Source organism: Neodiprion pinetum, chromosome 1, assembly GCF_021155775.2.
Source record: "Neodiprion pinetum isolate iyNeoPine1 chromosome 1, iyNeoPine1.2, whole genome shotgun sequence".
In the NCBI taxonomy this organism is placed as follows: domain Eukaryota; kingdom Metazoa; phylum Arthropoda; class Insecta; order Hymenoptera; family Diprionidae; genus Neodiprion; species Neodiprion pinetum.
The window spans coordinates 33,523,109-33,537,751 of NC_060232.1; the positions used below are offsets into that span (position 1 = coordinate 33,523,109).

The 14,643-nt window shown below is 48.9% G+C and overlaps 2 protein-coding genes across 2 annotated transcripts in view; one reads left to right on the forward strand and one right to left on the reverse strand.

Moving 5' to 3' along the window:
• The window catches only part of LOC124224827 (trypsin-1-like), a 96,710-nt gene extending 96,603 nt beyond the window's left edge, over positions 1 to 107 (reverse strand). Inside the window, exon 1 of the mRNA XM_069136170.1 lies at positions 40 to 107. The gene's annotated coding sequence lies outside the window, so the exon portion shown is untranslated. The remainder of the gene's footprint in view (positions 1 to 39) is intronic.
• LOC124210627 (uncharacterized) overlaps positions 1 to 14,643 on the forward strand; it is a 107,900-nt gene that overhangs the window by 82,567 nt on the left and 10,690 nt on the right. Inside the window, exons 2-4 of the mRNA XM_046608785.2 lie at positions 8,884 to 12,647; positions 14,084 to 14,209; positions 14,327 to 14,437. Of these exons, the coding sequence (XP_046464741.1) occupies positions 8,884 to 12,647; positions 14,084 to 14,209; positions 14,327 to 14,437 (4,001 nt within the window). The remainder of the gene's footprint in view (positions 1 to 8,883; positions 12,648 to 14,083; positions 14,210 to 14,326; positions 14,438 to 14,643) is intronic.

Genomic DNA, 14,643 nt, shown 5'->3' on the forward strand with positions numbered 1-14,643 from the left:
ACATCACGGGTATTATACGGGCATTGTTTCCATACGTACCGCTTAGAATCGTCCCTGAAATCGCCGATGATGGATGAATAAGGATGGTGTACTGCTCTATCCGTAAAAGCTTTGCGATGTGATCAGGCATCGCGAATTACTAAGAAACAATCGAGATAATAAGTAAGGCTCATCTTGCGCCTGTCTATTTACCGAGATAATCATATCCCGGTAATTAAAACAAGTATACTTCTATCCACACGTTTGCACAAGCATTGGTCATTATTTTAACAAAAACCAAAGTAACCGCGCCGCCGTACGTCGTGTGCGATATAAGGAGAAAAAGCATCTCGCATAGATAAAAACTGAGCAAAGAAAATAAAAAATGAAAAGAAAAGTATCGTACATGAGCAGGCAGAACGCGAACAGCGATATGAGATCAAGTAATTAATTGATAGACGGACGAAATACGCCGGTCAGTCTGGAGCGAAGACGAATGGAACGCAAAACGAAACAAGGAGGCCGTACTGTGGTATAAAAGAAAAAATTGTACCTACTACAGCGATAAAGCTGATCGTTGCTGGTACGAGCAGGGCGGCAAACTGGTTCGGATAAATCAACGCGGCGCGTCTCCGTTAAGCTATGCGAATAGTTTTGACTTGTACAGGGGAATGGAGTACCTGCGCCGTGGCATAGAACACGGTTTCTCATTAGCCGTTCTATAATTAGGCCCATTATGAGCTTTATTACAATTTACAATCAGGAGTGCTCCTACTCGAGATGAAAAGCGATCCTCGGAGGAGCGCCGCGTAAATCAATAACCAATAATCGAGTCAGACGTCGACGAGCCGAGCTCCGAAGCTCATTAGCTCGCATGAGCAACAAAGAGGCGGAAGACCGGCGTGCTCACGTCTATAATGCAGTTCAACGTTCAGTGCTCGGGCATTGCTGGGTATTGATATTGAGGGAGGGGGTGGGCATAGTGCCGGAGTAAGACACAGTACATATTGTGTAATGACAGGCGGTAGGCGGGAACGCGGCTCTTTGCTGCCTGTCAGTGAACCTAATTGAACACCATTTGCGATGATATTTGCAGCGGAGATGCCGCGAGCTCACCTTGATCTCCGTAGGTGCGCAATAACTACAAATATCGGGGCCGTGGATTTTTCGGGGATTTTGCGCGTAACGATTCCGCATGGATTCCAACGGCATCGAATCACCGTCGATGGTCCATTTTTATCGCAGCGACGACCGTTCGATGCGAAAGCCTTTGTACCTATGCGTACAAGGTGGGATCGATTCCGTCGATGCTTGTAGAGTAACCCTAATTGAAGACACGTTTCGGAAAATAATAGCTATTAGATCGCTTCCGCGTTGCAAATTTTTTCCCAGATTTCGTCCACTCTGTTCGCAGTTTCAAGTTTCGCACGTTGCTGCTCGCGATCGTTCAAAGCCGACGGTCCGTACGGGTACCTGGAATTATAAGGATTGAAAGTTGCGAATCCGCAGAGGTGGAACCGCAGGCGGAAGAGAATCCGAGGTACTGCGATTCCCTCGCCACGACCTGTCAAGTAATTCTAATTGTACACAGACCGCGAGTTGACATTTCCAGCAATGAGGGTCGCCGATGACTCCGATACCCGGGGTGCACAAAGGCGGCCGCTTAAAGCTAGCCGGCTAGTCGTAGGTAGGTAGGTTGGTACCTACGGCAATGCCGCGGAATTATTTGCACGTGATGATTCCGTGAAGATTCCGCCGAGTTCACCGCGAGTCAATGATCTTGATCTTGATCGTGAAACATGGGAACTAGCCTCGAGGTTAGTTTTAGGTCTCGCTGCCGGCGGCGGAGCGGGATTTCCGTTTCATTTTTTAAATTGCGTCACCGGCACTCGCGGCTCCGAGGATGGGTAATTACAATGTAACTAATTAGCCGCAGCCCCTCCCGGTCTAAAATATATGATCGGTGCAAATTTCGTGCGGCAATGTTGTGCCGACGCGGCTGAAAGGTCACGGCTTGACCGGATCGTAAATACGAATATACTCGGTGTTCGTTTTGGCCGCGTGTTAGAGTTTTAAGCGTGTAAACGTCCGTCGAGACGCGAGAGAAAGAGAGAAAGGAAGGAATACCTGACGCTTCTGCCGTTGGACAGGGAATCACAAAGGCTGATGCTGCTACTTGCGACATGTAGGAAACGAACGCTGAGCCCATAACACACTAACGACAGAAGAACCGCCCGGCGATGCGATCCATTCAGCTAGGTATTCCTAGTTCTCCATTGTTCCATTTCGCATTTGCATACGATTTAATGGATCTCCCAGCCGCTATTGTACGATTCAGGAAAAGCTTTACATAACAGCCTTTGGGGTCGATGTAATCACCTGGCAACCTAACTAACTGCGTCGATTGCAGACGAGACGATTCAGAGCTTCGGGACCAGATGCGGAACTTTATCGCTATTCGAAAACGGAGCGGTGCCGTCTGTTTTTCCGCGTATGCGTTATGCCGATCGACCATGTAATATAATACGTCGTTTAAAACCGTAATGGCGTTCGCGCAATTCCCTCACTGTAATAACCGATTTTCGCATCACGTGACAATAATCGTTCGTAGAAGTATAGTCATATGTATGTATATGCATATGCATACAAGCCGTTTAACCTCATTGCTATTAGCAAACGCGAACGATAATACTGAGTGGATATTGCGACACCCGAACAGAATAACAAAAGTCAATTCGGCGAACGTCGCTGGTCGTTTTACTATCCGCTTCTCTCACCATGCACACACGTTTAATCATCTGTTATGCAACGTTTACAGGAAAAACATGTATCCTCTACCCCATTGGGAACGAGGACGTCCGTTCTGATGTCACGCCGTGAAATAATAAACTGAATAACAAATCGGCTAATTTTTCCTGTCACAAAGGTGCTCAAATGTGAACAGTCGAAATTGCTTTTGGCGAAGAGGGTTTTCCTTTTCTTTTTCTCAGCTCTCACAGTCCGATCTCGTCGAAAGCAAACGGGAATCGCGCGAGGCTCGACGTGCACCAGGTTCCTAACGTTTCGTCCGTTACATAAGTATAAACGCGAGGTTCTCCGTGCGCGATGACCGGAGTGTCCTCTGCCCGGCGGCGCTACCATTGCACCGGAAACGGATGTACGCTCCATGGGAGACCCGCATAACGCGTGCTCCCTCGTTCGTTGACTGTTCTCCAGCTCGCGATGCGCCGGAGCTTCGCATTATTTAAAACTACCACACGCTCCGCTTAGTTGGGAACTGCAACAGTTCCGAGCGCTCGACTCGCGAGATGCGTTACGAATTCATAACTCGATTTCAAACATGGCTCGGTCGAGAGTAAATTCTCAAAGGCTTCGAGTCGGCGGCCTTCGGCAATTCTTTCCTTCGTCCCGTTTTGATCGCGATCGGATCACCGAACCGAACCGATGATCGAAACCGAGCCGGAAGATTCGACTGACCGATCAATGAAATACTCAGCTCTTGTTCTCCTCGAGTAGAAGAGAGGAAAACCCAGTGGAACTGAATTCGCAAGTGGCTGCTGCTGCCGGGGATACGCAGAAACTCTTTTCCGTCGACATATGCTGCTATTGTAATATACCAAACACTCCACGCGTGTCAGGGTCTAACGTAAATTGAACCGTGCGCTAAACAATGGCGCAATTAACTTGTCACCTGTTAAAAATTAAGTCATTGGCTTTACGCGATACACGTGTAACACGTATTATATGCATATAGACCTATAGCGAATGGAATTAAACGTTCTGGAACGAAACTCACGTGAGTGCGGCAATGTAATAACCCGGCGGACGCGTATTTCATTTGTATTATTTTCCTCGAGGCGAGTATTTCCCTCGTGCATTAAATCGATATAACGATTCAATTTTCACGGTCACGCGATGCGAACGAGGATACAAAATTTTCGAATTCTTTGCTCAAATTGCACCTCGCATGTATTCGCCTTTGTCCGCGAGTTCTCGAATGCGTTATTATTCGACCTACCATCTTCGCCTGCACTCGCTGCATCGCCTCTGGGACGCGTGCAGGAAACTTCGAAGAAGCGTGTAACTCCGGCATAAACCGACGTCGGCCGGGGATATCTTCGCCTGGGAATCGGTGCAATTTGCATTTTTTCAAGATATTATTTAGATTAGTTACGGGAAGAAGACCTTGATTGCGTCAAATTGGCGGAACGGGTGATCGCATCTTGCTTACATAAGCCGTCGGTGTGTTTGTACGTAACGCCAGCGGTCAAAAGAGGCTTAAGTTTTGTCTACGAACCATGCCGAGCGGGTCCAAAGTCCGATTTACGGCTGACCGAACAATCGCCTCTCTGACATAGCCGCGGATTTATTGTACCAACACAGTTTGACCAACGCTGAACTAATTTTACCGTCGAAATTAGTTGTTCCCAACTCGTACGGCGAAACGACCGAGTTCCATTCTTGATCGCCGCAACTGCAATACATGCGCTTGAAATATTTATGCATATCGCATATCATTTTCTGCATGTCATCGAAACTCTCGTGCTGGCATATAAACGTGCGTCTATTCTCATGTGGGTATAAATATGATTTAAACCGGAATCTTTTAATTAGTTCTCCGAGTGCGGCAGAGCTACTATTACCCGCAACGACTAGTTGTACCCATAAGCCGAAGGTATAAACTACGCACATGCACATGTGTACTTTCATCACTGAAACGTGTTCGACCAGTTTCCCCTCGCACGGCATCCATCAGTGTCGTCGAGAAGGTTCAATGCCACTACCAGTACCGATACGTTACTTTGGTCTACGAGTGAGTTTTAACATTTTTCCGGATGTTTGGTTTTTTTTTTCTTTTTTTATCCCATCGCAAAACGATATTGAGCCGTTGTCGTTTCCGATCGTCCAGCGATATCTGGATCTTGAGGAGCTGGCCGAAGCCCGACTCGACTTAAACCGTCAGATCATATTCATAGATAGAAAATAACCCTCGGGTTATCGCTTCTTTTGCCCATCGGCTATCCGAAGAGGTACTCCGGCTCTACTCTTCTTACTGAATATTATACAGGACGCGAAACTGTAGCAGTATAAACCTCCTGCCGCTGGTGCAGGATAATATTCATTTATTCAGTAGCTCAGGGCATATATATATATATATATGTGTATGTATATGGTATGTACCTTATACCTTGACGTGCTACGTTTCTTACCCTCAAGCTCAGAGATTATCTATCCCCGCGGTGCATGTCGTTGTCTAACACGAAATGAAATATTGCAAGCTTTTTCCAATTCCTCGGACGATTGCCGAGAATAGTGGGGATCGAGTATCGAAATATCTGATTCCCGGTATCGAATAATATGGCTCTCGACGAATAACGGAAAAGCTAAATTACCTGTTCTGCACCAGAGATACGTTCCTTAAAAAATGAATGGCGAAGGAAATTGCAGATGAGAAAAAAGTTAAGCGTTATTACTCTTCGAAAACTAATGAAATTCATATTGCACAGTTTCGAAAACACTTTTTACAATGTGTATAAATAATTTTTGGTTATTTACAACCCTATAAAGAGCTTTTCGACACCGACACCTATCCACAGGATGACGTATAGCCACTGGGGAATGTTCTGGTATCCGTAGCACAAGTCGTACCTGCATCGAGATCGGAAAGATGAGGTATTTGGTCGCAATGGTTGTTTTCTCAGCTGCAGTGGCATGTTGCAGTTTCACGACATTTGTTGCTGGAAGAACAGGAGCAGTGAGCTTGACCTTCTTTATACACATGTTGCCATGAAATATTATAAGCGTCACCGGTCGGTGGGCCTGTGGACACGGTCACGTTGCCGGAGCGGACTTGTGTCGGGGTCAAAGAAGGCATCACAGCCCTCGAGGACTGCGCCGCGAGTTGATCGGTGAGAAAAAGTGGAGCACGATGTTGCACGGTCGTGCTTATATGTATATACAATATACATAAGAGAAAAGCAAAAGCGACCCGCATTCGCTGCGGGTGAACTTGAGACGTTCGATTTCTTCGGCGAAGCTTCTGGCCGACTCCGGTAGCCGGTACAGTAATTGAAGGTTGTGGGTTTCGATGACGGTTTTACACGAGAAACTACGAGAGATAGGTGCGCCTTGGTCCATGAACAACCCGCATCATTTTTCAGCCCGATTCGGCGAGGCCAAGGTGAGGTTCTTGGTCAGGTCAGGTCAGGTCAGGTCAGGTTAGGTTAGGTTAGGTTAGGTTAGGTTAGGAGAAATGCCGACGACTAGTGGAAGACCTTATCGCTTATAGTACGCCGCACGCGCGGTGCCGTTGCTGGACAACGTTTTCATTCCCCTTTATTTTCTGCGAAATGGCAACTCAGGTGCTAAGGACATGGTTACCCGTCACACGACTATGATATACGGTCACAAGACTCTCCTACGTCTCAAAGGTTCCCAGGGACGGCAAAGAGGACCTTTCGAAAAGGACTGTGCCTATTCTCACAATTGTTCGATCGTCCCTTCTTAAACGATCCACTACAAAGCCTGAAAGCTAGCAATCTCTATCCGAATTTTTCGTGTAACACATTTTTCAGTTTTTCTGAAACTTGTAAACGCCAGGGTTCGATATATGGAATTGAAAGACGCGAGACAAAATTTCTTCGGAACCTCCTCGACTCGTGAAAACATGTCGTGCGAACTTGAGAATCATTAACCTTCGTAAAATCGTTGAACAAATAACCTTTTCTCGTAGAGATGCGACGGCCCTGAGATGGTGCCTCGACCGGTACGCAGGGCTCGACGTGAGAGTCGGAGTAAAGCGTACCGCAGGGTTCTCGTAACTGTTTAAAAAGTCCTAAGTTACGGCAAGAGGTGAATCTTGTAACGTAGCAAAAGCTCAAGTGAGTTACGGCTACAGAGGGCGAATAAACGTGTCTACGGCACCTCTTTGCGCAGTTACATGTAACCTCCGCTGACTTTTGATCCGCTTTGACCTTGACCAGTCATAAATATATGGCAAGTCACAATGTGTATCAATAATTATACCTCGGGTACAATCGGAACGGCGAAAAAGTCACCGATCTTATCGGATGCTTTATAATTACCGGTGACGTCTACTCGTGCAGCTTCAGAGTTTCCGTGTTACGATTCTTGCTACACGATGACCAAAATTTCTGGTATGATGTCAGAGGCTTCGGCTATATGTTTGTTGGTACGTCGACCACCACAATGTTGTCTTGATCGGTGACTCGATATGGTCTAGAAATGACAATTCATTCCAGGCCGGTGTATATGAAAGAGACTAGATCAAAGAAGAAATTTGCCTTGAACTTGATCTCGCGATGCCTTCAGCTCTGTTGGCGTCGATGAATCGCCCGAAATGACGATGATAGATAAAGAGCGGAAGGAGTGCGTGTATAATCCGAATCGTACTGTATCATGCCTGAGGTACGAACACGGTAAAAGAACACCAAGAGGCCATGGTAAAAAATCTTTAACGACGGTCACCATGAAGCGTATACTGTTATGTAAATCAGGCGATTCTTCATCAGCCGTTCTGTCGTTAGTAGAAAAATATTCGGCCAGTCATTTTCGTAATCGATCGGACTGCTGCACGGACGTAAGATAAAAATCGTCTCCAAGATCTGTTCCGTGATTGGTGATGATTGATTCCCGCTACGATTCGTGATCCATGATGCACGTTCTGTTCCACACGGAGTAATCGAGTAACCAGGCTCAACGCAAAGCTTGAATAATGTTTAAATATATAAAACGAAGCGAAGCGATCCCGGAATCGAAATCGCGATCTCAATGCGAGCAAGAATCGTTCCACGTCTGTACTTTTTTTTTTATATTTTAAGACAAGCTGCATACTATTCACGTGCAGTAACCTCTGGAAACGAATCTGACTTCATCCGTACTGTTGGATTTGAAATTTGAACCAGTACACCTCACCGCTGCTACTGTTCCATGTAGGTACAAGCTTTATTGGTGACAAGGCTAGAGATAGAACGAACTAAGAATAAGTGGGACTAGCCACACATCTGGCTCGAAACCCACGCGAGTGTACGATAATCGCCGATCGAAAACATGGTTTCAAAGGCAGTGTACTGAAATGCGCGTGGGTAGACGGAGTCGCATATTTGCTTAATGAATTCCGTTGCAGGGTTTGATTGAAATTTGAAAAGGACGATTATTTGGCAGGTTTACATGGAGAAATTTTGCAGCAAAAGGGGAATGAGTTAACGAAACAAGCCGATTCTATGCTCGTTGTGTCGATTCGACGGTTAGGATTTGAATGAGAAAAGAAAGAAAAAGCAACGTTTTAAATAAAAAGAAAGCAAATGTAACCACGGTGAGAAACACTTCGAGCGTAACGCGATAGCGAACGAAACAAACGAACGGACACAACGCGTTGAGAAAATTAACGGTACATTCATGGTACATTATCGGATGACGCCTACCGAACCCTAAACATTGATCCGGGACGAACCCTGGACTCATCTCTGACCCCGGGTATATCGTCTTCGGCTCTCAAGACTGTCGCACTCGTTCTCAGATCTGTCATCCGATAACTGCCGATCAAGGACTCTACGTGTACGAATTAATTGGACCTCTACTGCCCCGGATAATCGTGCCCCACGACTCGAGTCTTGCAGGTCGTTTTTCATGGAAGCCGTTATTAGGCGCTTTGCACCGTCAAAATTTACCGTTACTGCGATAGGTCCTGATATTGAATTAACCGAAATTCGAGGTGCAAAATGTCAAGAATGACCGTTGATCACCCGGAGAACGAAACTTTCCATAACCAGTTTTGCGGTTAATACACGACGTCGTAGAAATTAGCCTTCCGCGGAACGCCAACGTCAAGTCCTCCTACGTTGATACGAGTTCTAAATTTTCGTTTCTCTTATCGTGTTACAGATGCGTCCACCGATCATCACCGCCACGGAAGAATGTCGCTGCACGCTGAGCTGCCCGCGTCGAAAGCGAAGAGAGAACAAGCGCTCCGAAATATCCTGGCGGCCAAACGTCGCCAAGCCTTGGCGCAGCGTCCTGGCGATCAGCTGCGAGGCGTGAGCGCGACTCGGCTGCGCGCCGATGTGCCAAAGGATGCGACCGACGTCCTGGAGGGCCAGGAGACCAGACACGGCGTCTACGTCGCGGCGCCCGGTGAATCCAAGGTGGAGATTGGGGCCCAGGAAGAAGCATCGGAACCGTTAATCGGAACTGCGGTCAGAAAAGCCGAGAGGGATTCGAGCCTGATGGAGGGAAGTGGAAATCTGACATCTAAGAATTCTGAATCCGGCAAACAGACCGCGGAGACGACGGATCTCGGTCATGACGACAGGACGACGGTTGGAACAGAAATCAGACACAGAGCATCGTCTGGCTTTTCGAGGAGCGGGCATATTTCTACGACTAGAAACGGTTCCCAGCATCTGCAGAGGGTCGGCGGAGCTAAGATCGCGTCCGGGAGCGAACCTGATCCTCGAAAAAGTAGTAGCAACAATACAGTGATGATGTCCGACAGTCTGTACAAGCACTTCCGACCGGTGGAAAGCAACGTGCCGATCGAAGAGATGACGCAGTTTTTGTACTTCGGTCAAAAGCTCAGTCCTGAAACGCAGAATACGACGAGCAGTAACTCCGTCGAAGTTACGCCGACGGTTTCCCCGGTTTCGAACTCGAGGAGACGCTTCGTCGGGAAGAGGCTCAGCACGACGACGACGCAGGTCCCAGTTCCCACCCTGGAGGAAATCATTAACGAGGAGATGAACATCGCGGTTGAGAAGCAGACCATCGAGAGGAACAAGATCCCGAACCTGAAGGTGTCCGCCTTCAGAAATCCAAGCGCCAGCAGTCTCTACTACCGAAAACCACCGACGAAGCCCGCCGACCCGACGATCGTCTCGAACGTGATCGGGGCTCCGGAGACGAGAAACGCGTCGGAAAGCGACGCCGTCGCCAAGGGCGAGGGACGCCCCGCGGACCCGTCCGCTCACGCATCGTCGGTTGACCAGGTGCTCGGCGAGCCGCCGGTCCAAGGGAAAGGGGGCTCAGCATCCCACGAGGCTGGCGCATCTGGGAATGCAGCCGGGGAAGACGGCTCGACCCAGATATCGAACGAGACGAGGAATCTCGGTCCCTCGGTCGCGACGTCGAGTGGCGGGGGGGAGACGGGGTACCAGGAGGATTCAGGGTCCGTGGTAAACGGGCACGCGGTGGGGTATCCTTCGGAAAAAGTGACGCTGACGAGTCCCAAGGACGACGAACCTCCGAGGATGGCTTCCACCGCGACGACCGATCACCCGGAAAGAAGGCGAAGCACGACCCTGAGGATAGTCGTCGGCGAAACCTCGACGTCGAAGGTCGGAGAGGATCGCGGAAACCTGGCGCTTCCAGGTGCGGGCTCTCCACCTGTCGCTCTGCCGGCGCAACAACACGTGTACGCTTACACGATAACCAACGTGACGCGGCTGTTGCGCAACTACTCCGGACCTGGGGTAAGCAGCAAGGAGGAAGGCGAGCAGCACCGGCAACAGGGACCCGCGCCACTCGGGACCGCCGAGATAAGCGACGGCTCGTCGAGCGGTATAGTGGCGACGCGGTCGCGGTCCGATCTCAGTGCCGGCTCAGCGGCTGAAGGAGTTACAACTTTGGAGGGGGAGCAGAGCAGCGATCGCAGTGGGGATCACGGGCCCCGGTCAGACCCAGACGCAGCATCCCGCGGTGAAACCTCGATTCGAACGCCGCTCGAAGTAAACAAGCCTCGAATACCGGACTCGGAAGCCGGTCAGAGGGACCAGAGTTCCGTTGGACCAGTTTCCGCCGAGTTTAGTGATGAGATAAACGCCCGGGACGTGGATCAGCGCATGCTGCTGAAATCGGCCAGTGCAGTGTTGAACCAGAGACCCAGTGAGGAGCCGATCGGCAAAGGCGCTCGTCACCGGAACCAACCTCGCAGGCATAACTTTAGGGCGGATCAACGAGGATCGAAAAACCACAGGCGACCATCGCCGGTGAGGAACGAGGAAGGTGAGCCGGATTCGAGACAGTTTGCGCATAGTGAAGAGACCGATAAGTCGACAGCGGTTCGGTCGGATACGTCGAAAACCTCTAATGAGTCACTGCATTCCAACCGACCCACGGGTAATGTTACACAAAGTTACGAGGGGCCCAAAAGCGTAAATGGGAAACGTAATTTCGAGGAAAGTTTGGGACAAATGACACCAGACATGTTGGTGGAACAATCACTGAGGAGAGACTCGGCCGTGACGGATAACAACGCTGCTCCTGATATGCAGCATTTGGATGTCACTACGAAGCCTTCGGATGCTAGGAACCTCACGCGGGTTGAGGAAAACTTTGACGGATCGAAAGGAAACGGTGGTAATGACAAGCCAAATGGTTATAGCGAGGTCAGGGTGACTTCTTCCAAAAGTGAAATAAGCGGTGGTAGTTATTTTAATAGTTCTAATGACGGTGTTGCTAGCGAGCAACCCGGTGATAGGGCCCAGGTTCTTCGTGACGATGCTTCCCAAGTGGAGGCGAGAGGTGGAACGATTGATCAGAGACCCGAACCGACCGCGACTTCGGGTAAAGAAACTGTAACAGTACAAAGTACAATTCCACCGTCGCTTTTCTCGGTTACACCGAGGATACTGTCGGCGGAAGATGTGCCGACGGAGAAAAAGGGGAACGCGGTCACCGTCGAGGAGTCGGTCACGCAGGTTCCAGTTATCAGAACGACGAATCTCAGTGAGGCGAATCGGCCCTTCGGGATTGCCGAGGATCTGAGCCCGTCGGAGATCCAACAGATGTACAGGTCGCCGAACACGGTAAGACCCGAAGTGACGACGATCCCAAACCCAGAAGTACAAACGTCGGAGGAAGGCGAAGGTGAAGGTGAAGGCGGATCGCCGTCGTTGGCGGTCACAAAACCGAATGGTTCTCGATCCGGGGGAAATTTGAACGGTCAAGGAACCGTGAGCGTGGAGAGATCGCCGGAAGTCAGAGGCAGGAACTTATCGGACAAGTCGAGAGACAAGGACAACGTCCTGCCCATAATGCACCTGTACAATGGAACGTCGATCTTCAACGAAACCAGTTCTCCGGCCTCGAGGTCGTCCTCCCACGGAATTGAAACTCTGCCCGTAATACTTCCGGTCGCCGGGCAAGAGGGACAACGAGATGAAAAGGGGCCGAGCTCGGTTACCGCGACTTCGCCTGCAACCGCAGGTTCACTACCTGATGTGGAAACGGCAAAAAGTAAGGCTCACGAGCATCCTCCTCCTCCGGCCGGCCGCAATCCCGGCGCCCAACGACTTCCTGATTCCTTGTCGAACAAGCCAGACAATTCAACCCGGCACCAGGCAGACCAGCCGGCACCTCACGAACCCGGAGAACCCTCGTACTCCAACCGAGGAAGCGGCCTGGCGAGTGCCGGTGTCGGTACAAACCGAACTCGACACCAGTGGCCAACCCATCAAACCCCCGTGCCCATGTTCAATTCCTCGACGTTTGATCCTGCTGTGAACAGGACGTACCTCGCCTCCGAAGGCGACACGGTCGCCACTCAGGAGACGGTGGCCGTCGTCAGCTACATCCTGGCGACCCTCGTCGTCTTTCCAATCGCCGTTGGCGTCGGACTGATCTTAAGAAGACTGATTATTAGAAATCGCAAGGTAAAAACACACAGGCGTTATGCGCCATTATTCATACTCCTTGGCTTTATCCACTTAAGTTTTACAAGTCGTAAAGATATTTATTGCCGAACCAGTTTTACGACGGTGAACACATCGAGTCACTGACGTCCGATCGATGCAATTCACCCCTGAAACCTGTATAAAATTGGGTTGACGAGTATAACGCGTTCTTCTTCACTTCACTCACACGGAAATGTAGGAAATGCATAGATTTTTCATATCCTGAGAGTTGCCGGAAAGGGGGGGAGATACCTTAACGCTTCACGAAGCAGGAATTCTTCTTCTTCTTCTTCTTCTTCTTCTTCTTCTTCTTCTTGGCGTTTCGATCATTCCCGATGGCTCGTTGTTTTATTTATCCGCGCTAGTTTTAATCAACGATCGTTCGTTCACGATGATCAGACCTGCACGTACGTTACACAAACAATAAAAGCGTGACGCAGATTGTGCAACAGGTGTATAAAACGCGTTTGAAAAATGTCTAACGTCGATTGTTCGTAACGGGGTATTCTAACAAGACTCGGCATGCCGTTTGGCAATAACAGGTGTGTAATACGTCAATGCGATTTCTATAATTAAATATTTCGCGTCACTTTCTCAGTGAAACAACAAGACCGTTGACGCGTTCGTTGCCAAACAAAACAGAACGAAACTGCGCGCTTAGTTTCAGCGACGTGTACATCTACTGTATTCTTATCATTCTTTTCTCCTTTTTTGTCTCCGAACACCTTTTGTTTCACCATTTACCCTTTCTTCAATTCCTCCTTTCCGGTTGAATTTAATTTATGCTCAGCCAAGGTACGAGTACCTTACCATCGGATTCGTTACGTGCCAACGGGCTTCGCTTAACTCCGGGAGTCGTTACGACAAATACTCATCAACTCTTCGTTGTTAACCCAAGTTTTTCTTTTTTACTACGAGAAACGCGTGTCGGACGCAGGTGACTGTATACCTAAGCTGGATTATGCCAAGTGGGCGATGAACGCTTCTGACGTCATCGCCACATGTGCCATTCATCGAGGTTACCGAGTCACCGCGCAACATGCACGCGTCTTGTACTTTTTCAATACGTCCCGTAAAACACCGAACAGCTACTCAACATTTTGGGATGACTCGAAAATTGGTTCAGCGAAAATTGCTTTTTTCTTTTACCCTACCTTTTTCTCATCCGGGACAGCTTAAATTGCTGCTTGATATAAAATGAAAATAAAAAATTGAAACTGTGAGCGCGACTGGCACATCTGTTAATCTCAAACCCGGCATCGTAAGCTCGAGGCAAAATTTTTTTGTACCGTTAGGAGAATACAGGTATATTACCCGAGGTATCTACGATCCTCGTTCATGGTGTAATTTTTGAGACGTCGTTGAACAAGAGTCGTAACGAAATATATGATGATGATTTTTATCGATTTGCGTAGATGCTGGAAGAGTCGGATACGTCATCGGAGATAAGCTGTAGGAAAGACGGTCTGAATCTGGAGAAGGGAGACTTCAAGACGTCGATCGAAAAGGCGATAACAAAACTGCCTCGGATACAGCACCTGGTGAGTTTTTATTAAAAGCAGTCCCATTACGCGTGAATAAATTTCACTCCCGATGCAGTCGCTCCCGACCGCGATGAGGAAGAAAAACGTGTTTTAATCATTTAATTGGTCCTCCAGTGTCACGAGGGAGAAAAACCGCCTCCACCTCCGAGCCAGGAATCCAGGTGGGAATTCCCGCGAGACAAACTTCGGCTGCAGACGGTCCTAGGTCAAGGAAACTTCGGGCAGGTAAATTTACGGCGCCAACATCGCAAACAACGAAGTTTTTTTTTTTTTGTATACCCCGTGTAACATACGCGTCGCTCACCGCGCGCCTCGGAGCCTTTGGACTATTGTAACGAGGATGAAAATCACGTTACGTTTCGCGGCGTCGAATTGTCCGGAGCAATTTCCTGCTGAGGCTATTCAATCCGCAGGCCTTGCCTCGTGCGTTG